General features: G+C 35.5%; 1 protein-coding gene across 11 annotated transcripts in view; it reads left to right on the forward strand.

Moving 5' to 3' along the window:
• SGCZ (sarcoglycan zeta) overlaps positions 1–23407 on the forward strand; it is a 360204-nt gene that overhangs the window by 11529 nt on the left and 325268 nt on the right. For 6 of the 11 annotated variants that reach the window (XR_005859307.2, XM_040699469.2, XM_040699468.2 and 3 more), the window contains exon 2: positions 11829–11879. The exons of the other annotated variants lie outside the window; for them this stretch is intronic. Coding sequence is in view for 5 of the 6 variants with exons in the window: in XM_040699469.2 (XP_040555403.1) it covers positions 11829–11879 (51 nt within the window). In the remaining variant the exon portion in view is untranslated. The remainder of the gene's footprint in view (positions 1–11828; positions 11880–23407) is intronic. 11 annotated transcript variants of the gene reach the window in all.

Genomic DNA, 23407 nt, shown 5'->3' on the forward strand with positions numbered 1-23407 from the left:
GTTCTGTGCTTCTCTCTCACTCTTAGCTGACCTGCCAGTAAGTCACACATATTAACTTCTCCAACATTGATGAGTTGCCAGAGAGTTTGATTTTTGGGGACACAAGCATTTTTAAACCAAGATCCAGGTTCAAGTGCAGCTGAATCAGCAGTAGTGCGGAGGTACTAAGTTTTGTTGGAGGGCTGGCAATGGGAAACTTTACATGCTAAAACTGGATCATCACTCACAAAGCAGAACAGGGGAACCACAAAGTTAATTGTCTCTTCTGCATATGATACTTTTCAGAGTGTATGTAAGCTGTGCATTGCCACTCTTCAAATTATTCCAGAATTTGGCACAACTATCATGGCATAGGGGCAAATGGTTGGTACGTACTTTACAACATATTACCAACTTGCTGAAGAAGATTAAGGTGGTGGTTTTGTTTCTTTCTTTTTTTCTTCTTTTTTAATTCACCCATTATTGTTTTTTTGTTTTTTTTTTGGCAAACTTTAAAAAAAAATGTGGAATTTCTACTCTTAAAAGACTGTTTTTCTGTATTAGAAACTTAAATACCTATGCCTAGCTCAGTTTCCATTACTCTGCAATTATTTGATCTTCACTCATATTTTTATTTCAGTAACACTTAAATAATTGTCCTCTGAGAAAGACTTGACCTGCAAAAGTTTTCAATGTAATCTTAGAGCACAAAAATGAAGAAAGAAAACAGATTTAAACTTTTAAAACAGTGAATTATATTCTGCAGGCAGCAATTATTTCTGCTGTCAGCAGGAATAAAGTTTACTGCTGTAGGAAACTTGTGAAATGGCAAATGTGTTCCTGTTAAATGCCTTGTCAACTGGAAGCAAACAGGACTACACCTTTAGAGAACCATGAGACTTCTTATTGTAGCACTGATAAGGTTTGTGTCCTGAACACCTGCTCAGAAGTAGTTACAAAGATGTGATTTGAATGAAGAAAAGGAAATACCGAACTCCTACATGGCAAATAAATTCTGCTTTTTGACTTTCTGAGCTGGGGCCCTCAGCCAGACTATGTGGGAGATGGCTGTTCATCTCCCAGTGAACTTAGTGATGCCAGTATCCAAAAGTCAAAGTGGGATTAACGTGGATGACTTTGTGATCATTATTATATTTCATTAAAATTAATCCTTATCTCATTGGTGTAAGTTGTATCACAGTTAAGTGTGATGAAAGGCACAATTCCTGCTTTTTATTAAAAAAAAAAAAAAAAAAAAAAACCCTTGTGTGAACCTTTTGGGAGGAGACAGGAGGATCAATTACCTGAACTGCTCAAATTTTAATCAAGAACCAATTAAGATGGCTTTTTCCCAGAAAATTAAAAAAAAAATAATTTTAAAGTGTATGTTTTAAAAATAATTAAAATTGTAATGTATCTCTATATGCAAACTGTTGAATCACGGTGTGAACAACTGATTGATCACCTGAGGCAAGCAATGAGTCAGCTGTGGGAGCACAGGTGAAAGCAATTCAAAAAAACAGGAAGGGGTGGAGTCTGTCTCCACCTCTCCTAGACCCCATTTAAGGGCTGACTGCAACTGGGGCAGGATGTCTTCTTGGAGATTCCTCCCTCGGGAGTTTTTCTGTGAGCCTATGGTATGGGTGAGCATTTTCATTTATTTTTGATTACTTCTTTCCTCTGTGATAATCCTTCTATGCAACCTGCAAAATGCTAGCCTAACCATGTCACTCTGCTGATTGTACAATTGTTCATGCACAATCAGGATCTATGTGAGTTTGCTTTTTTGGTCCCTTCTGAAGGAAAAACAAAACAAAAAACCCCAACAAAACCCCCAGAGCTGTAAATTTTCACAGGCTGGGACTCAGAATGAGATGGCAATGCTGTTTACTTAGATAAATCAGGAACTACTAATAGAACTTCAATGCTAAAGGTTAATAATATCATCATTGCTAGCTCTTGAAAGAGACCTGACTGCCTAAAGGCAACTTAATTTTAAACACTGAGACAAGTCAATCAGTACACACCTAAAAATATGCATCAAGGGATGCAGTTTGCATACATTACAGCTTTGGTCTTCTTCCTAACCTATGAGATCTTGAATTCTTTTGTTCCCTTATTCAAGAAACCAAGAATGCTGGTATATGTACTTCCGTGTAAGATATGCTTGCTGGGTGGCTGGTCACTGAGTAGGGAAACAGAGTTTCTAGGGGAAGGGCAGGGCACAGGCAAATAGTGTTTCTCTCAAAATTCTGCTCTTCCCATGCTAGTGTTAAAACATTTCCCTCACTAGGAAATTTGTTCAGTGATGGGGGATGCTGATGAGCTGAAAATGGAAATGTGAACTCAGCCAACGTGCATTGACTAAGGCTAGGTTAGAATGTGGGCCCATTTTCTCATTTGTATGTTTTGCGTTTTCAGAATTGATAGTCTGTAATGTTTAAAGTGGTTAAGGGCAAAGTGGATAGGAAAATACAGTGATGTCGGTAATGCCTTCTCAGTGCTCTTGGGAGTAGTATGCTGGATCATGAGTAAATAGATATTTCTGACCAGGTGCCAACAGTTTTGGCAAGGCCATGTTAAAGATTGTATCTATGCAATTTAGCTTCTTTTAAAATATATTTTTTTAGAAAATAACTATTGCAAGCTCCAAGTGTATTTTTCACTGTGTTTGGAACCCAAACAACGTCAGTGGTGCAGGCAGAAATCTGATTTCACTTGACATGTTTATAACTTTTCCTCTGAATGTGCTATGATCAAGTTTATTATGTGAGTAAATACTCACATATTCTGCTAGAGAAGATATTTCTCTTAATGGTCAGAGGGGTGAATTAAGAAAGGTATTTTAGTACTAGTCATCTGCTTTAATTGTCAGCCTTAGAAAGGAAATGGCTCTGTACGTTTTGAGTCAAGTGAAAGAGTAACACTTATGGACAATAATTTAGTTATGCATTGACTCCTGGAAACAGTACAGCAAACCTGATTTTAGGTGTGATGTACAAGATTATGAATTCAAGAACATTGTAACTTTACTGAGGGCACTGCTCTCAAAACTTTTTTCAACAGTCACGTTTAAAGCTTATTTCTAGCTAAGTCCAGTAATTAATACTGCAGCAAAATATCAGTGAGGAAAAATAGGCTATAGAAAAATACCTTATCTGTTTTTAACAGTCCTGAGGCTTCTTCTAGATCTTCGATGTGTGGGCTGCACCTCCCTCAGAAGGAGCAGCATGGAAGAAGCAGACCTATGTGCAGCAGTGAGTCCTATTTCCACTGTGAACTAGGTTGTGGTAGTGCTACACCTTAGAGGTCATCTTATCCTCTGTGGCTCTATGACTCAGTGACTGCCTTTCCCATTTTCTGCCTGGGTCCCTGCACCACTGGGGCTTCTTTTGCACTTAAATTGACATGAAAGTTAATACACTGCAACACATTTTTAGGACGTTTCACATTTGCTTCTGGGAAGGACTTTTGCTTCCTACCCTTTCTATAGAACGCAAGATCTGCATGAAACCTCTGTTTTATCTGCATGATTGGAAAGGAAGATCATGTGCTCTTTTATAGATAAGCAGAAAAAGACTCCTCCAGAAGCTTGCAGCTGATATGGATAGAGAGAACTGAATGTGGTGAACATAATAGAAGATCTTTAATTCTGTTTATTTTGTTTTCTATTTTTCCTTTTTACCTTTTTCTGAGTTAGCCTTGACCTTTTCTGAAAAACACTTGTCTCTATGAAAAAGATTTTTTTTGCTGGCCAGTTTGCTCCTATCTCATACTCTATTAGCTGAACCAATGCCATGTAAGCCACCTGTCTCTTTGAATCTTGCTCACCTCTCAGTGTAATTCTTCAAACCTTTTATAAACAGTATATATATATATATATTAAGAGCTGTATATATTTACGTATAGAACCATATGTTTGTACAGTTTTTATGGGCCTGTAAAGATTTCATTTTTTTTATTTTTGGATTTTTAGAAACTTTTTGACAACATTACTTTAAAAAGTAAATTATTGTAGAATTAGTCTCTGTTGGTTTATGTTCTATTTTATAAGATCTAATCAGAAATTTCATTAATGTCAGCAAAATATATATAAAATGTTGCTGAGATTTTTAGATGTGGAAGTATGAATTCAGCATTGTGAAAGGATTGCAATGGAAGAAATGTTCACATAATAGGTGAAAAAAGCTTTCTGGCCCTGGGTGGGGAAGTAGGTAACAGATTTGTGCTCTCTGACCTTGTTGCTGTCTCATTGCTTTTTTTCACTACACAATTTTATTAACCACAGCAGAGGTTCAGTCAACATGTAGAAGCAAGGCAGTGTGTGGGTCTAATTACTGCAGCAGTATGTGTGTGCTTGATGATGGGCATTTTGTAGCTGAGAGTGTAACAACAAAGGCAATAGGCATCAAAATATGAAGCTCTCCATGATAACTGGCAAGGACACCTCAATGTTCTGTAACTGCTGTAGCAATTAATTATTGTGAGGATCTTCTGATTGATTGACTATTTTTTTTCCTGAAGAGGCAGAGGGCACAGTTTCACAAGCACCCTTAGCAAGGTTGTGGAAAATTGGTGTATATGGACTCCAATTCCCAATGACCTTGTTAAGAAGACTCAGCCACCTTGCCTTGCTGCAGTCTTCAACTCAGAAGACCAAGCACAGTCTTGTATGAAAGGTATAAGTACTGATGAGCTGTAATGGAAGCATATGGAGGCTAGCCATAAGAATAAGGGGCAGTGCTATAGATTTTGTAGCTGTCATCAAAAATATTCTTCATTTGTTTGCTCTGAGCAACTTGGAATCTGTCTTGCACAGAACAGAGATTTTATCCCTTGCCTGTTTCCAGCATGGAAAACAAGTGCTCTGCTTCAGCAAGTGAATCCATCCATGCTTGCTATACACATAACTAGCTATGTGTGAGAATTATACCAGCAATTACTGTTTAGGAGTGCTCTGCATGCAGATGCCACATGGGGCATTGAAAAATGTATCACATAGTTATGGGAAACACAATAGGAATCTTTCTGCAAGTGAAATAATTATATTTTAGCCACATTGGAATCAAACAATCTAGCTAGCTCTCTTTATTCACATGTAAAATGATCATTTATGCAATGTGATGTACCCTTGTCCAAGTAATTGTGCTGCAATATTGTGTGAAAGTTTTTGTACAGCTCCGTAATAGCCATACTGTTAGATGACAGCAGCAGCATTAGTACCCTGTATAAGTATTTCTAATCATGGGCAAATTTACCTTTTATTCTATGCTAGTGTATCACATGGTTTTCATCTTGCACGTAATTCAGTAGAAATTAACAGTACTCGAAATACTTCCCAAGGCCAGTCAGCTCTTCCCATAAAGCTGCATTTCTCAGCAGAGAGAGATGGATAACTTAATGTGGGTGTAGAGTGTAAGGGAATCTTGCTGTTCCAAGGCCTACACCTGGTTAAGACTTTTCGTGGTTTAGAGAAGAGCCCTAAAGGGAAAGCTTGTCATTCAGGGTCCTTTTATTTGGTGAGAGATGGGTAAGGTCACCTGAGGTAGCTCTCAGGGATCTCTAGTGTAACCATTCAGCATACTTTTGGAGTGGTCCTTTACCAAATGCTCTTAAGACAATTTCAGCATGAAATCCTCAGAGGTAACTGAATAAAAGAGAAGATACATACAATCAGTGCCATTCCTACCTTGATGTTAAAGTAAAGACCCATAAATTGTTGTCATGTCTTTATGTGGTATTCCTGAGCACCCTACTCCAGTGACCCATTATTGGTCTGATCTGTTATGGCTGTTTTTGTGTTCTTAAATAACAGAACAATTTTGCTTCTAATGCCTGCATTATCTCAAGTAGCTTGGAACAGGAACATCTTGAAAAATACCCTCCAGTGAAAGTCTGAATGAGGCTGTTTAATTTAACAAACAAACAAAAAACAGACTTGACTTGATAGAATGAAGAGTAACTTCAGCATATTAAAAGAGAAGGGTGTAGCAATATGTGCCCAGAGCGTGGACCTAAACATATTCCCATCAGGCACACAAATTTATAAAAGGGAGCACAATTAGCAGCTGGAGTAGGCATAATAAGGGAAGAGATGAATTGTCAGTCCCTTGATGTTTACAGGTTGAGGCTGAATTCCTTTCAAGAAGATATGCCTAAGGCAATCATAAATTATGCTTTAGTCTCATTTATGTTACAAGCTAAATATGAGTAAATAAGAAAAACAGGTGAAATAAATGCATGACACTAACACCATTGTTCCTTAAGACATTGAATATCTGCAATAATGGAATGATCTGAAAGTCTCTAATTTAAGGATTGATAAAATAAAGCAAATAGGTGCCATTATCACATTTTCAAATGAGCACTGGGGAGTTATGCAGAGTAACTCATTTTCTCACTTTTTATTTTGGCTAATGTTTCTTGGAAAAGATATATAGCCTTTCTGGAAGTAGTGCAGCCATCTCTAAATCACCTAAATAAATGTGCTATAGCACCTTTCCCAAGTCTGTGTGTAGTATACAACCACAATTTGAAATTGGTTGCATTCATTGTGAATTCTAACTTCTTACTGACTTTTCAAAAAAAATTTAGTAACACAAAGAGTTCCAACCCTTTGTCAACAAGTCGAAGTATTGTTCATTTGCAAAGTCAACCCCCCTGGCCTCTGAGAACTTGATGGAAAGTATTTCCAAATGCTTCATGGGGTACTGAATGTCAGTGAGTGCCATTTTTAACTTGTGGAAGAATTCAATGATGCACCTTTACTCCATATGATTTCCTATGTCAGATGCATTCTGTCAGACTGCCCCTCTGCTGCCATCTGTCACACAGCAACAAAATATAACAGAATATTGGCGAGAATGTTTGATCACTACTTCTATGCTACCAACATCCACCTCTGACATTGTGGGCCAACTTAAAAAATAGGAGGCATTACTTTTGGAACAGTACTTGTAACATGTTAGGCAGAAATTCAGAGCACTACACTTTCTGTTAGAGAAATAAAATTTAGGAGTTGTAATGTATTCTCCAATTAAAAAAATCATTCACAGCAGTGATTTTTATTATTCATTTATTAGCTGGACCATTGAACTGATCTGAAGAAAGGCATCATTCTCAGGGACACAAGTGAAGAGTTTCCCATTTTATTTTTATAAGCAAATAAATTGCTTTCCTTTAAAAAGGAATTACTTTGTTAGAAAAAAAGGCATTACTATGGCTTACTGTATGGTTATTGTTAAGTCTTTAACTAAACGTTGGTTATATTTCTTGTCGGAAGGAAAGTATAGGATTGCTCTCATGAGCTTTTATTTTATGTGTGCGTTTGGTAAACCTGTAGTATTCTGTAATGTTAAATAAACAGGAGAATGAAAACCAAAACAAATGCTATCTATAAAAACTTACAGTTGTTAACATTCACAATGAAGTTGATTTTTAATCATATGAAAAAGCATACAGATCAGAAATAATAACTTGGTATTTACTTTGTACCAAGCCAAAAGTGCAAACTTTTGTGTGTTAAAAGTATTCATCCAAGTCAACAATGAATACAGTCAAGCTGTTACACACTTGGGTTGCAGAGTCTTGGCTCTGAAGCTCAGACTGTAGCAGCTGACCCAGGTGAGCTCAGCAGGTCCATTATTCTCTCTTGATGGCCTAAAAGCACACATTGACTCATTATTCTGTGTGGTAGAATACAGTGGAAAATAATATGAAATACAGAGAGTATATAAAAAAAACTATCTGCTTTCAAAAAATTTATCTGCTTTCTCAATTGTATTAATTGTGTGCCTGATGAAAGGTAATCAGCTGTCCTTAAATACTTATGCTTTACAAGCACTGCTACTAAAATTTGTTTGCTCTCCAAAGCCCTGAAATCAAGAACTCAAAAATCTCTTCATGTTAGTAAACATGCAGTCCATTTTTAGTTTCTTAGTATGCTGGCATAACACAAAAAAATAGTCAATTTTGAACAAAACATTTGGAAATCCAAGTCTGAGACCTAGAACTGCTGCAGTGGCACCTGAATTATAATCTTTCCTGTGTCCGGCTTCTGTAGCATCTAGTGGTATACTAGGATTAAAACAGACACTAAGTGATTTCAGTTCTCTTTGTTTTGGAAAAAATATTATTTGTGTTCTTGCAAATGTATCTGCTCATTTTGTTTTTCTTCCTATTGCTGTTGTGATATGAATATTTTCTACAGTGTGCTACTTCTACACTTGATTTTTATAACATAACTGAATTTATAAAGAGGTTTATGCAGCTGAATTCTAATTTTGATTCTGTATAGCTGAAACCAGTGCAAGTTTCAAGCTAATTCTTGCAGACTAATTGTCTGATTCATGCTAAGGCATAGTGTTCAACAAATGTAGCATAAAATGTAAGGATTATGTAGACAAAGCTCAAAGGTAAATTTGGTGTTCCACTCTGCTGACAACACTTGCTTATTTGTCATAACACTCTGAGCTGTTACACTTCAGTAATTCTCTTTTACACCTCAAAATATATCTGAAGTATTATACAGTGTTTCCATGTTTTATATCAAACACAATACAGTACTTAGGTTGCCCTTTTTATTTGCTGAGTGCTATGTTCCAAAGAAGTAATAAGATACAGAGAGATCACCTGAAACCTATGATATAGTTATGGCCTATAAGTGCTTTGGTTTTTCTCAGCGTGAGGGTTTGCTAATTCACATATTAATTGGTGTACACTTAAAATCACTTTGTCATTAGGAATCCAGTCACTTCATTAAGGCGTAATATTATGAAGATTATCTTGTCATATTTTCTGTTGTCATAGTGTACTTTTCCTATCTATTAAAAAAAGAAAAAGGAAGTTTATCCAAAACTGGAGTGTAAATGCCAGTTATGAAAGATTATATTTATGCATGTGTAGAATTGTAAAAAAAATAAAAAATAAAATTATAGCTTGTATGCTAATAAAATTACATAAGAAAACGGTGTATGTATCTCCTAAATCCACTACTAAATACAGCTTTGCTGTCAGAGAAAACCAGATTAAGTCATTTGGTGTTGTCTAACACTAGGTCACAAACAATTTTTTCTCTGGTAGTAAAGTAGATTAATCCATTAATCCTTATGCAAAATGTAAATATTTATATTAGACAATTAGAACAAGGATTTTTTTGTGCTCTTGTTCTCTTTTTCTCTCAATATAAACCAGATTTATTACTTAGTAACATTTTTTTTCTTTCCTATTTTTCTTACTCTGCTGCTTTAAAATGTAGATGTATGTTCTAGAAGATACTAGGAAAAAAGAGGTCCTAAGCAAGTGCTTACTACTTTTAGATCAGAATTTGTCTATTTTGGATTTTCTAAAAAAGTAGCTAAGCATTATTTCTTGGAAGTTTAATATTATCCTTTTTAGTAGGAGCCAAAATATGTTAATTGTAACTGTATCTGTGTTATACCCCCCAAGATGCAGAACTGTGGTGGAGACTAATATCGCTGTGGAAAAAATCACACGTAATACTTAGTAAACCAAAGGAAGTCAAGGCCAATAATCGCAGAATAGTGTAAGATGATGTATTGTTTTATTTTTATTTAAAGTGAAAATGGGTTGGGGGCATATCTGCAAGCACTTTGGAGGAGAGGTTTAAGATTCAAAACAATCTCATTAATTAGCAATTTTGTCTGAAAAGCAAGATGCGTTTCAAGCAGGACAAATACAAATTACTACATTTCAGTAAGAATAATCAGCTGAGAAATGAAAGAAACTTGCTGGCTAGGCAAAAGTTGCATAAAAAATGTAGGGATGTTTTATTAAAGTGAAGACAAGTTGCCAGTTTTATATTGTTGTAGAAGAAATAAAAAGAAAAAAAAAACCAAGCATCTGGTATCCTTGTTTGGGTTATTGTGATTGGACAAAATGCTGACCAGCTGGAGATGCCGTGAAGATAAGCATGGAGAATGATGAGATGTCTAGAAAGCATGACCTGATGAGAAGGGAATTAACCTGTTTCTTAGAGCCAATTATAGAATGTAATGAGCTAATATTGCAAGAAGGAATTGGTAGACATTAGGAAGTATTTTTTAGATGGGAGATGGGATTGTCTACAGAGAAGTGTTGCAAAATATTCATATCTGGATTTTTTTAATGAATGGAATACAGAAATGCTTGTGAGAATGATTGTTAGTGCAGTTGGTAGTGGCATAGGAGGAAGAAATAGGTAAAGTTATTTTGATTTACTTCAATTTCTTTTTTATATGGGTAGTAAATACTAGTATTCCAATATGGAATTACATAAATGAAAGAAAGCTTAAAAGGAAGCAAACAAAAACTACTATCTCAGAATGCCTGATTTTTGTTTTAATCATTTTAAATTTTTAAAAAATTGAGACTCTTTGAATATTTTCACTTCACTGTATATACTAACTAGTTTAGCTTCTGCATTGGCAGTTAAAACAACATCAAATATCAGAAGTTTTACTTACATAGCCTCTTACACATGTAGGAAACTACCTACCTGCATGGATCTACCAAGATAGAGAGATCTGTAAAGTCACTGCTTTATCTTTCCCTTACATCCCTCCTTAAAACTTGCTGTGGCTTGAGGCTTGACCAGTATTCAGCAAGTTACACTACTGGAAAGTTGTAATGGAAACTATTATTTTCAAGTTTCCATGGGGAGAACCTGTTTTTTTCCCCTTCTATTCCTCTTTCCTTGTTTATTACTTGCAGCACAAGAATGTTTTTAGATGGATGAGAAATCTCTCAAAATACTGTCTCTCGGCCAAATGCCAGTGTTTCAGTAGGAATGCCCACTGCTTTGTATCAATGTTGCTATAGAATCCAAATTTCAGCTGACTTGAATTTTTGTCAGCTGATATGTTTCTAGTCAAAATGTATTGAAAGCAGAAAATGCAGCTGAATGGCCTTCAAAAAAAAAGAGTCCAAATTCACACTGAATGTGGAAAAATTTTTCTAATCTTGCAGTTTCCTTTGGAGTGTATCACTGAAACATTTTATTCCTCCAACCTTCTTTGATTTTTGCCACTTTAGAAGGAAGTCTTTCTCTGGCGATTCTTGAGAAATTACATTTTCAAATACTCTACTGCAGTGTACTCAAATGGTGTTTAGATATAAGATTGCCTATCATTTACAATTGTGAATATTGTGGAGAAATGAAATAAAGGGAATTTCCATTCTTATCCTCTTCAGATGTCAGCACTGATATCTAAAACAACCCTTGCCAATTCTTCATTTTATTCTGCTCTCCCAAGTTTACTATACTTCTTCTGTCCCTGTGCTTTAACCTGACAGCTCTGAAACCAGAATTGCCACCCAGTACCATACCTGTAATTTATCACATACCCAGCTCACATTTTCCCTATTTTTCTAAATCCTCTCTGTCCCCATGTGCTCAAGCAGGATGTAGAACTAAATCCCTGTGCAAGTAACTTGCTCCTGTTCACATCAGCATCTCCCATGTTTGCTTTTCTCTTCATATATTTTGTCTCACGAACAACTTCTTCCACATAGATGTGCTAAAACCTGAGACACAGAAAATTTGCAGTGCCAGTAAGCCTTTATAAAATGTGAGCTGTAGGAGAACATTTCTAAAAAAAATGTGTAGAAGATTAAGGAAAAAATATTGTCACAATTTGCTGATGCAGGGTAGGACTTTATGTTATATCACACTTTCTTGCTGTCTTGAGTAAGAAGCCAAAATTGTTTTTCTTCTTGAGGTAGTGAGAGCATGGTATCAAAGACAGAAAGGGAGAGGAACCTTTTATAATACAGTTCCTCTTTTATGGAAGTCGTGAATTAAAGTACTCCACAGGACTGAATTTCTCATTTATGGCCTCTGTTCCCCACAGATGGATGAAAAGTGGATCATTGTAAATGAGGAAGTCAGAAGACCTGGTGCTGTGAGTACCATTGCTGTGAGTCGTGAGTTTGGAGCAGATTTCTTTATGGCAACTCGGTATCTCTTACTCTTTCTGTGAGGTTATTCATTCAATTTCAGTAACAGGCAGCACACCGAGTCAGTCTCGTTCCATATATATATTCTCCCTCAGTACAGGAGGAGATGATGTCAGCATACAGCTACTTGTTGGAGACTATTTTAACTGATGATGATTAGTAGACTTCCTTTTCAGACATAAAAATTTGTGAGAGACTGGAGAACATCTCTGACATAGCACCAAGCTTGACTTAGTCATGAAATTATTTCCTTAAATGATAATTGATCAACAGACCCATTATCATGAACAATTTGCACCCACTGGCTACTGAGGCGTAATTTGGCAGGTGGCTGCAAATTTGATCACCTGCTAGAAACTGATTTTTTTTTAACAGATTAGTGTATTACTTTTCAGTCAGGCATATTAAATTAGACTTCAGTGACGTGTTCAAGTTCAAGTACCACACAGTTCCTAGCCTATGAGAAACATTTTCCTACTCTATTGGAGAAGGAATGACTGCTCTTCAGTTCTTAGTCTCCTTAGATGTTTTGGGCTGTCTGTAATGTTATACCCAAGCTTGTCTGACTCTTAAAGTATCACTCTGGTTTCTGGATTCAAACTTGAAGATTTCTTGAGTTTGATGGAGGTATCATTACTTGTTCCATAATACTTATCAGTTGAACTTTCTACCTAAAGGTATATCAGAAGCCTCTCTTGCATACTATTCAGTCTTCTTTTTTTCACTGAAATGTAATTTGTTAACAGCAGAAAAATAATAGTGATAAAGATCATTCCACAAATGGCACACCTTGTTTCTCATGCTATTTTCTGTTTTGTGCTGTTCCCTGGTTCTCAGACTCTAGGTAGGAGAGGAAAGCAAACAGGAAAGCCATGGTATTGCAGCTCTTTTTCTTTGTAGAAGAATATGTGCAATTTTTTGCTAATGCAGATCTTGACTGACATTCACTTTTGGCTTACTGGAATATTTGGATTGTCAGAAGCTCCACACAACCAGGCAGCTGTGGGGCAGGCACACTTGAGCAACAGTGAACAGTTTGACTTTCGTGTCAAACAGTTCATTGACTGCATAACTCAAGAAAGCCAGTGGAATAAATGGATGAATAGCCATGAAGTCAAAAGTTCATAAAAGTGTAGAACTTTTTACAACGTATGTGAAATGAAATGGTAAAATTAAATTCTAGAGTTAATTTCTAGAGTTTACACATTAGTGTTGAAAATTCTTTTGCTGAATTTAGAACTAAAAAATTTTAGATGTTGTGCATTTGTATAGTCAAGTGTAGACTCAGATAAAGAAGGTGGTTAATTTATAGTAAAAAGGAAGAACAGTGATGCAGTAGGTTGGCATATCTACATGATATGTATTTCATGGAAAAAGGCAAAAAAGGCTTTTATTCCTGCTGTTTTTGATAGAATAAGATTAACTGGGAAGATAAATTTAATCAGAAATATTAGCACAAAAATTAGCAAAGAAAAAATGAATTTTACAGTAAATAGAATGGTACAACCAGCTTGCTCTATTTTAAATTCTTTAGTGATAAAATAAAACTAGGAAACTGCAGAACAGCTCAAATACCTTAGTATCCATCTTTCCATGCTTATCATATAGTAAATGGCCAGTGTATCAAAAATTGTCTTCTCTCCTGTTCTTTAAAGAATGTACTTTGAGTTCATCAACTTATTTTAAGCCTCTATGTCTACTTGCAAAATGACTAGAAAACTTTTAACCAGAATACCTCAATGTATTACATTTCTTTGGATTTGGCTGTTACCTTCAATTATTATTCCTGTTCCAGTTTTCAATGTAGAATATAATCTGTTAATATTGTCTGAATACTATCACTGAAAGCTTGACTGTATTTTATTTCAGTTTGTTCAGTCATTGGTGAGGCATTTCGTTACGGTGTCATTTGTTAGATTCAGAATGGGAAATGACAGACATTATATGGAAGAAATCTTTTTATAAAAAATGTTAAGAGTTTGCAGTTCTGATTTTGAAAGTAATGAAATCAAAAAGTACTCAGAATTTCATGGATGCTCATGTGGAGCTAAGAATTCTAAACTACAATGCCACAAATCCTAAGCAGCTCAAAAATTTGTCTTAAACTTATTCTTTCCATGGGCACAGCACTGATACAGTGATGGACTTCTTTAAACTACGGGGTGTCTAGTGAAACTTCTGTTAAGTTTGCATTTCGCCAAGTTGCTAGCTCTTCTGACATAGGAGTGAAAAAAAATGGCGTTCCTCCTTCATGTCCTTTCTGTAGTCTAAGTTCATTCATCTTATATAATCACTTATATTTTAATTCATAAGGAAGTGTGATCAGAAATTCAAATATAACTGTGTCTTTTCAAATAAAAAAAAGTCTTCAAAAGGCATCAGTAGGAAAAGAATTTATCTGTGTACTTCCTAATTGATTGGAGTAGAAATGTGTGCCTAATTTTAAACTTTAATGTGTCATTTTAACTTCTAACCTTTGTTTCTTGTTTCATTTTCTCAGCTAGATTAAAGAACCCTTTACTACCTAATTTTGTTTTCTCTGTGGAGATACTTCCCTAGAGTAATCAAGTTGTTCCTTATACTTGTTAAAAGTAACAGCTTGAGCATTTTGAGTTTTTAATTGTAAAGCTTGTTCTTAGGTACTCAGATTTTGTTTGTGACTTTTTTCCAACATTGCCCAGAGTCCTTCAGTGTCTGTTTTGAGAAGGGAGGTCCAGAACTATTGAGATCTTTCTGATAAGCAGACAAGCTAGATATGGTACAGGGTCTATGTAAGAGTATGTATTTAAGTACAAATATATCTTAGGTATTTATCTATATACACATACGTAAATGTTCTATTATTCTTGGTGGTTCATAGATGAATTAGATTTTTGATCATCTGTTTATAGCCAATGTTTTCCAGAGCTGTTTTTCTGTCTGTTTTTCAATCTGTTTATTCTATATTTACTGTATCCTACACTCATGGATATGTGTATGTATTCAGTACTTAGTAAGGTCTCTTTCTCTTTTTTGTAGCCAACATCACAGCTATTTAAGTATTGTACGAAGCTGTGGTGTACAGTGTGTCATATCCCCCTGTGCTGCATTTATCTCCTTGCTACTTCAGACTAGAAAGATGACATGATATTAGAGAATGTTAGAGAATATCATGTCCCAAATCTTAACAATAAGAAAGCTAGAAAGAAAGAGTTACTTAATTTCTCCAGTACTTAATAAAAACTTTTCTGCCAGTTCCTTTTTCCACAGTGAATTTACATGATAATTTCAATAAGCTATGGTTCTCTTTGTGGGTTATTCTGGTAAATACTTGCTATCAGTGGTATTTGCTGTATGGCCATGGTATACTCAGTGGCAGATCTTAGACAATTCAAACTTTTTAGTACTTCAATAAAATCACAGAAGCTTGAACATCAGTGGTAGGAAAAAGGAGTGTTACTGCCCTAGAATCTGTCAATCAGTAGAAAATATTACATGAAAACTCATGAAGACATGCTGTAAATTTGTGCTTTACCTACACAGGGATCTGATTTTTAAATTGTTCCTATAGTTTTATAGTATTTCTAAAATGGTGTATAAATTATGAAACCTGTCACTGTACACAATGTATTCACATCATGGATGTAAATCCTTGAACCATAACACTGCATTTTTCATCTATCTTGTCATATTTAATGTAATATTTTCAACTTGAATTGTGATTAAATGTAGGTTCCAGACATAGATGACTGTTGGATTTTTTTGGAGGCCAAGTTTAGATACTGAAACACTGTATAATTTTAAGGGTTCTTAGTATAATTACTAAGGGTCTTTTGTTTTCTTGCTCTGTGCAGATTTCAGCAATAGTAGGACGTATCTTTTAAGTGTTAAAGAACTGTACAGTGTGCTCCCTGCAGGACCGTGCAGCTCATTAGCAGACACTTACTGAATGTCTCTTTGCTGCAGAGCTAACAAATTAAAACACATTAAATACATTGAAATTCATGAAGTACTGTCGATCTGTGTCCAGTGTGTGACAGATAAGCTTTTATTTAGACAGGTATAAAAGCGGAACTACGGAAATTATGACAGAATGATCAGTTTAGATTATTTGGGATTTGGTACCAGATTGATGGGCTCAAGCATAATCTCTCTGCCTTTTACAAGTATTACTGCTGTCAGGAGAACTCTACGTTCCTGCTAGCTTACTTTCAATATTACAGTCTGCCTCTTAATTTTTGACATAAAGCAGACGAATAGATTCCCTCAAAATAAATTGCTGTAATGCTGTCAATAAAATACAGAAAGCATGCAATATGTTGAATGCTAATACTTGATGCTAATGTACGTGTCTGAGCTGTAAGCAGTGTTTCCATTCACTCTTGTGTGCTGAAAATAAATTTTAAAAAGGTATATAAATCTTATGTTACAATTACACTGAAATAGAGCATGTATAAAAGATGCTCAAAGGAAAAACAGTATTTTCCTCTATTTTTTTGTTTCTGAATCACAGAATCATGGGGTCACTCAGGTTGGAAGGGACTGGAAGGGAGCTCTGCAGCGCCTTCTGCTGAAAAGAGATCAGGCATACTTAGTCGGGGCTTAACTCCATTGGGCTTTGAGCAGCCTTCCTCCACTGCTCCATTGCTTGATTGTCCTCACAGAGGAAAAGGGTTTTTTTTTTTAATCTCCACTTGGGTTATCTCTTAGCATATGCTACTCAGTTCACATACTTAATTCTCTATTTTTTCAGGTAAGAGAAGTTGTTAGAAATTGTTAGTCAGAATTTGGAGTTCTGGGGTCTAAGTATGTAGGACAGTCTTTGTTTTTAAAAAGCAGACAAAAGTCTACTAAGGTGTCTTATTTCCCATTGCTGAAGTAGAAGTAAAACCATTAGTCTTTTGTAAGTCACTTTTATTTTGTTTAAATTTTACTGGGCTTTGGGATGGTTTGTGGATAATTCAGACACATTGATACCTTTAAGGATTTCTGTGTGCGTTTCATGTAGAAAAGCTACAAAGGAACAGATCTGCTGTTCAGATGAGTCTCCAGTTATGTTGGCAGAGGCGTTACCTGTTTATTCTGAAACAGTGATTGCAGAGGTGAGCACTGTTGGTGGCTGAGCTTATGAATTATTACTGAAGGAGCAAATCACAGAAAAGGAACTAGAACGTGGAAATAAAATTAGTGATGACAAAGGAAATACAAAGAATTACAATAAACATCTCAGAACATTAGAAATATTGTAAGTGGTAGGCAGTTTGCATTAATTGGTTGCATGTTTGCAAACTAGGACTATGTATTTTATTCAAAAAGCTCCTGGACTGTTTGCTGTGCTATCCTATTGTATATTATTGCAATGCATTGCTGCAGCACTTGAAACACAGTAGGTGGTATTCTTAAGCCAGTGTAAAAGCAAATTAAGTATGGTTTTCTGCAGAATGCCTGCACAGTGTGTCTGAGCTGCAATTTGCCTATGTAACTTTGAGTTATATAGCGCAAACAAAGCAAAGTAGTTTCAGCGTCCATCTGATTCACATATGCACTGCACTAATGACTTTGCCCATTTTGATTTGCATAGTTCTAATTATGTGCTTAAATATAGTTGTGTTCTTCATCAATCATATGTTGGCTCAATGATTTCTCATGATTTACATCTGCTAATTTCCTAACCAGGTGGTATAAACTTTGTTCATTAAAGTATTTTTCAAATGCCCTCCTTTTCAGTGGAATTCTCATTTGAGAATTTATAAATGTCAAAATCGAATAGTATAATACCTACTTTTTTTTGCATCTTCTACTGTACATAATTTATTTAAATAAAAACAAGAAAGTTGAAGAACACTTTCTTTAGTGTGGTATGCTAGTGCAAAAGACTATTTCCAGTGTCCAACAGTGATAGATTCTGTTTTTCTTGAAAGATTTTGACCTAGCCTAATTTCAATTAGTACTTAACATCTGTTCTTTTGTCTCTGACATGCTGCTGCTATGTGTTAGAGGTCATGATCTACAGAAGCTCTCAGTATAGCTGAACAACTGAAATAAAACCTCCTGTGTAAACACAATGAGAATTTTTTGATTTGAGGTTCTACCCTCATCTATGAATTAAAGCATATTTAATGTATCTATGTTATCTTCAAATGAAACCACAACATCTGGGCTTTGTCCTGTTAGGCTCCATAGTTTTTTTTCTTGAAAGACCAAAAAACATCAGGTGGCTTTTCTGACTTGAAATCTCCCTCTCCATGCCTTCTGACTTGCCAACTACCAGAGGATTAAGTAGCTTTGCCAGCTCTGGAGAGACATTTGTGCTTGAATAGTTCTACCAGATGTCTGGATCTGAAAATTCCACCAGATTTAGAGCTTACAACTAAGAATAGTTTAATAAGTTTAATTGTGTATTGTTTCCTGTATACAGCAAATAAAATGTTTTGCAATGGAGAGCACTATATTAGGATTTGTTCCTGATGCAGAGCTTAAAATTTTCTACTTTTAATAATTTCAGGTACAGAGAGATGGGAGAAAAGAGTTTAAACTATGGTCCTATATTCTCTGATGTTAAGCCACTACTTAGTAATGAAAGAGGTCAATGGGAATGCTTCCGTGCCCTGGGCATCAGTATGCTTTTCTCTTGTTAGAAATGCAGGATTGCTGCTTTACTGCCACTGACTCTGTTCACTACTTACAGAATTTCTGCATGGTGCTTTTGTATTATCACCACAGGTACAGAACAAATGAATGCTGAAAGTTCTTCTGCAACATGCAATGCAGAAAACAAGAGACAATATATTTATGACCTAAAAAACTGGGAAGTACTGTTAATCTGGACCAAATCCAATTGTTTCTGATTTTTTTTATCCCAGATAAGCGACTGGAGTTTCTATCTGAACAGAATTTTTGTGCTTTCCTCTTCACTAGTCAGAAAGCGATTATCCCTTTGAAAATGTTTCTCTCTGAGAAGGAAAGCATTAAAATCCAATATCAAAAGTGTATAGGTTTAATTTGATTCCTTTAAGAGAAAAACATCACCATTTAGTTACATCATTTATCTTTAATAAGAGGTCCCTAAAATAGCCACAACTGAGGGTTTTTTTTCCAAGTATGGTCATGTTCATTTTAAAGTACAGGTCATGTTCATTCCTATGTTCTTTCCAGTTTATGCAGGGAAAAATGCTCTGGAAGACAGTGTGTTTTCCATTAGATTTCTTCTTTTTCACAAGTAGAAAACTCAGCAATCCCCAGAGTGATACACATCATGACAACAGGCTGGAATTTAGCAACAAATGTAACATTTATCAAAGTCAGTGCAGAATGATGAAGTTTCATCTACAGTGCTTTAAGTATGAAAGCTGCTGTGAAAGCAGTATGTCCCATTTTATTATGTTGGCCCACAACATCAGAGGAAAATGGTGGTGGTACAGCAGTAGAGGTTGAAGCTTCTCACCAACATTCTGTTATATTTTGTTGCTGTGCGACAGATGGCAGCAGAGAGGCAGTCTGAATTCTTCCATGAGGAAAAAATTGTACCCATTGACGTTCACAGATGCATGCTGAACATTTATGGAGACCAAACAGATGAGCACAGAGAGGAAGTGTGTGGTGTGTTTCAGCAGTGGTGACAGCAACCTCTGAGGCATGCAATATCTTGTTCATCAGTGGCAAAAATGCATAGCTAATGGTGGCAGCTGTTGAAAAACAGTCTTTCCTCTAGCTGAGAATTTGCTCTATCAGAGTCTTATTGTACTCTATGTATTGTAGTTTCCATGGAAATAAATAGGAGGCATTACTTTCAGAGAGAGATATATATATATATACACACGTATGTAATGTTACTTCTCAGTTGATAAAAAGTGCCTTTGTGGAAAAAAATGGATATTGATGAAGGAACATTTTATACTGAAAACTGATATGATAACTTAAATGCATTATTTTTATTCCTTGTATTAAATAAACTCATTTCATTTTGAAGTTCTGTATGCTGTTTTAGCTGAGTTAACAAGCTGCCTGGTAAGCATACAGTTGTTTTTATTAGTTATTGTATTTTCATGTTTGCAACAAAATAAGTGATTTTTCTCAGGATAAAATGGTGATGTATGTTAAGAACCTTATGGCATAAGAAGTTGCACCTAAATCAGATCAATGTGCTGTTCAGTTCAGTATTCTCCATCTGTGAGGGGGGTTGTGGGAAGTGCTAATTAGGGAAAATACCAGAGCATCACTATTTCCTTCATCTTTCTCTTCTTCAATATCTGATCAGCCTTATGCTGGATGGTAAGGTCTTGCTTTTGCCTTTTTAATTTCTATTTATGTACTTGCTGACTGAGTTTTTGTTGTCTTCTTTTGAATTTACTGGTTATTTGTTGTCTTTGTATCCTTCGGATGTAGCAACAAATTATAGAAAGTATTATTGTCTGTGTAAGGTACTTTATTTTTCCTGCTTTAAAATTGCTTTTTGCTAGTTTTTTCAAGTTTTCAAGTGGTTCTTACTTCTGATACTATGCACTGTAGAGAGTAATTGCTTTGTGCTTGCTTAATCATTGCCTTCAAGAATTTCTAAAGCTTAAACACGTTTTTCTTGTATCGTTCTCTCTGAATTAATGTTCTCATCATTTGTTATATGGCAGTTCCTGCAACCTCTTAATCATTTTAGTCTGTACTTCCATGGAATCTAGTGTATTTGTTGTTATCTAGGTCAAATATGTCTTTTGTGAAATGCATGGACTGTTCAAGATGTGGGCTTTCCAGGGCTTTCTAGAGGGTCTTTTTGTAAATATGCCCCATGCCTTATACTTACTACTTTTTCTGAGGTGCTCAACACCTAGTTATTTCACTTGGACTCCTGCTGTGTGTTGTGTTAATGGTATCACAGAACCATCAATGATGATTCCAGGAACTGTTTCCTATGTAGCCACTTCTGATTCTGCATTTGAGGTAGAGGATTTTGATTATTTTTCTTTGTTTTAGAAATTTCATCTGCTACTATAAGACTTCAGTGTTATCCACCTACTCTGTGGTATCCTATATAGTAGGATATATACTATATAGTATCCTGCTAGTCACTGGTGATGATGCCGAATGCAAGTAGCTGTGAACTACGGTGGGCTGTTCTCTTTGCTTATCTCCATGATCACTGAGCAGCGACCATGAAGCTCTGCTCTTTGCTTTCTGTTTCTCGATTGGTTTTAAACTTCTAAAATAATTCTTTTTTATCTAATCTAGTGGTGATTCAGTTTCTTGAGTAACTTCTAATATGGAAACTTTTCAAAGAGATCTTAGGCATCCAAATAATTTTTTCTCTCCTTGGTCTCCTTAAACATCTGCTCACTGTTACACACTGAGATCTCCTGCAGTCTCTTGAGTGGGTTTTCTCTTTACAGAAGCCATGCTGACTCTTGACAGACCATGTGCTCAGTATGAGAGAAATGTCTTAATCCATTTTTCAGAAGACTTTTTGTTTTGTAAGGGTTGGTAGCTGTAGATAAGCTGTGGTAAATGTTGATGTTTACTGAATAGCATGACCGTGAAACAAGATTTAATATGGCTAAAGGCCCATTCTAACCATGGGAATTCTAGGGAAAAAAAACAAAACAAAATTAGGGTCATGGATTCTACCCTAACTGATTTGCTCAGGTTTTCACTGTAGTGCCTCAAAGGAGCTAGCTCCTAGGTTCTGCAGAAGGGCTGAGCAAGTAACTGGAATTTCTGTGTACAAGTAGGTATGAATATCATGATACAAGGACACATGGTTTCCTGGTCCTACATGAGCCTATCTACTGGCTTATCTTGTTTTACCTTGTGGCCTGGGGCAATGTTATAAGCACTATATTGTTTTTCTAGCACCTCAGGGTTCTTAAGCTCACATGCTTGCATTTCAGACGTGTTAATAAACTTTCTTGTTATGTAGGAGGACTTCTGATTTACCTGATACAAAAGGCAGGACATTGCAGTTGCAGGTATTTTGGCTGTGTTGCTTAAGTTTGTAACCAAAATGAAGTTCTAATTTAATGATTATAGGGTTGTTTTCACTGTAATGGGACTTATGTGGTATGCACATGCAGTCAGTAATAGTAAGCTTCTTCATGATCAGAAAAAGCTTAAAATCTTTTCCAGTGTACTTTTTCCCTGATTTAAGGTTTTTTGTTTTGTTTTTTGTTTGTTTGGTTTTTTAAATTCAAGTTCTCCATATGGTCAATTATACCACTTTACACTAGTTTTTTGTACTGTCTGAATGGTAGTTCAAAAAACTATAATTTTATCTGCCTATTTTCTAGTAGTTATTTTGGTCAAAAAGTCTTTTCTATCTCCTCCTAATGTTGCTTGTTCTTGATTATTTTGAAAGTTTCAGGTTCTTCTGATGTTATTTCTTATTTGAAATCTTACATCTCTAAATAAAGGTATCTTCTCTTACATGATGCTAATTTTCCCAGTCAAAGAATTATTGAACATGAGAAATGTGCATAGATAGATAACAATGCACTTAATGATGTTTCATGTCTGTGTACATGTGAAATGCACAGAGGCAGCATACAAGATGCTTTCACATTCTTTTTAATACTTGAAAATGTGCAACCAAGATGTTTGTCAATTTTTAAGTTAAATATTCAGGCAAAGTATTGGTGAATGTCACTAAAGTGCTAATATTAGATGATGGAACTGACTCTGAAGAGCAGTGAAGAAAAACCTTCTGGAGAGAGTTGTTAAAGTTATTGTCACTATTAATGCGTACTTAGTAGTTCCTGCAGTACTCTTGGTGCTGCCTGTAAAGATAGGAATACTTCACAAGAAATGCAGGTAGCAGATAAGAGTTGAGGGTGAGATATCATTAAAACTTAAAATGAAAATCAGCTATTGTCAGCTGCACGTCAAATTTTCACCATAATGAAGGCAAAATGTGGAGAAAAATAATTTAATTAAAACATAAGGAAAAAGAATTCAGAAATGTAAGTAGACGGAACTTATAGTTCATTAATGTAATGGTAGCTTCTCAACTTGCTTTAATAAAAACCCTATTCAAACACATAATTTCCTGTTAAATTTATCACCAAAGTCAAGCTAAGCTTCCAAAGGTAAATTGACCTCAAAAGACTGGAGAAAACTTCTAAAGGTAAACAAGAATGTCAGTCAAAGGAGTCTGCAGTATTTTGGTATTTCAAAGCAGGTGGCTAAATGTTTGGATTTTAATCCCCTTCTTGGCACCCTTCATTGCAATTGTACTTCATGCTTTATGCAAGTTTTTATAATACACATACATTTTTAAGGATAAGGGAAGCAGAACTTGAAATATAGAATCACAGCTGGCCCCAAAAAAGTTGAGAGAAAGTAAGGACTCTGATAAAGATACTGGGGTAATATGAAATACTGGAGAAGGCAATCTGATAAAGGAAATCAGCAGGAAACATCAGGCTGACATAACTTTAAAAACATCTAATAAATAGCTGAAAGAGTAAATGCAGGAAGTTTCGCATATTTAGAATTTAATGAAGTGTTCTTGATA

The sequence above is a fragment of the Gallus gallus genome, chromosome 4, assembly GCF_016699485.2.
Source record: "Gallus gallus isolate bGalGal1 chromosome 4, bGalGal1.mat.broiler.GRCg7b, whole genome shotgun sequence".
Classification (NCBI taxonomy): Eukaryota; Metazoa; Chordata; class Aves; order Galliformes; family Phasianidae; genus Gallus; species Gallus gallus.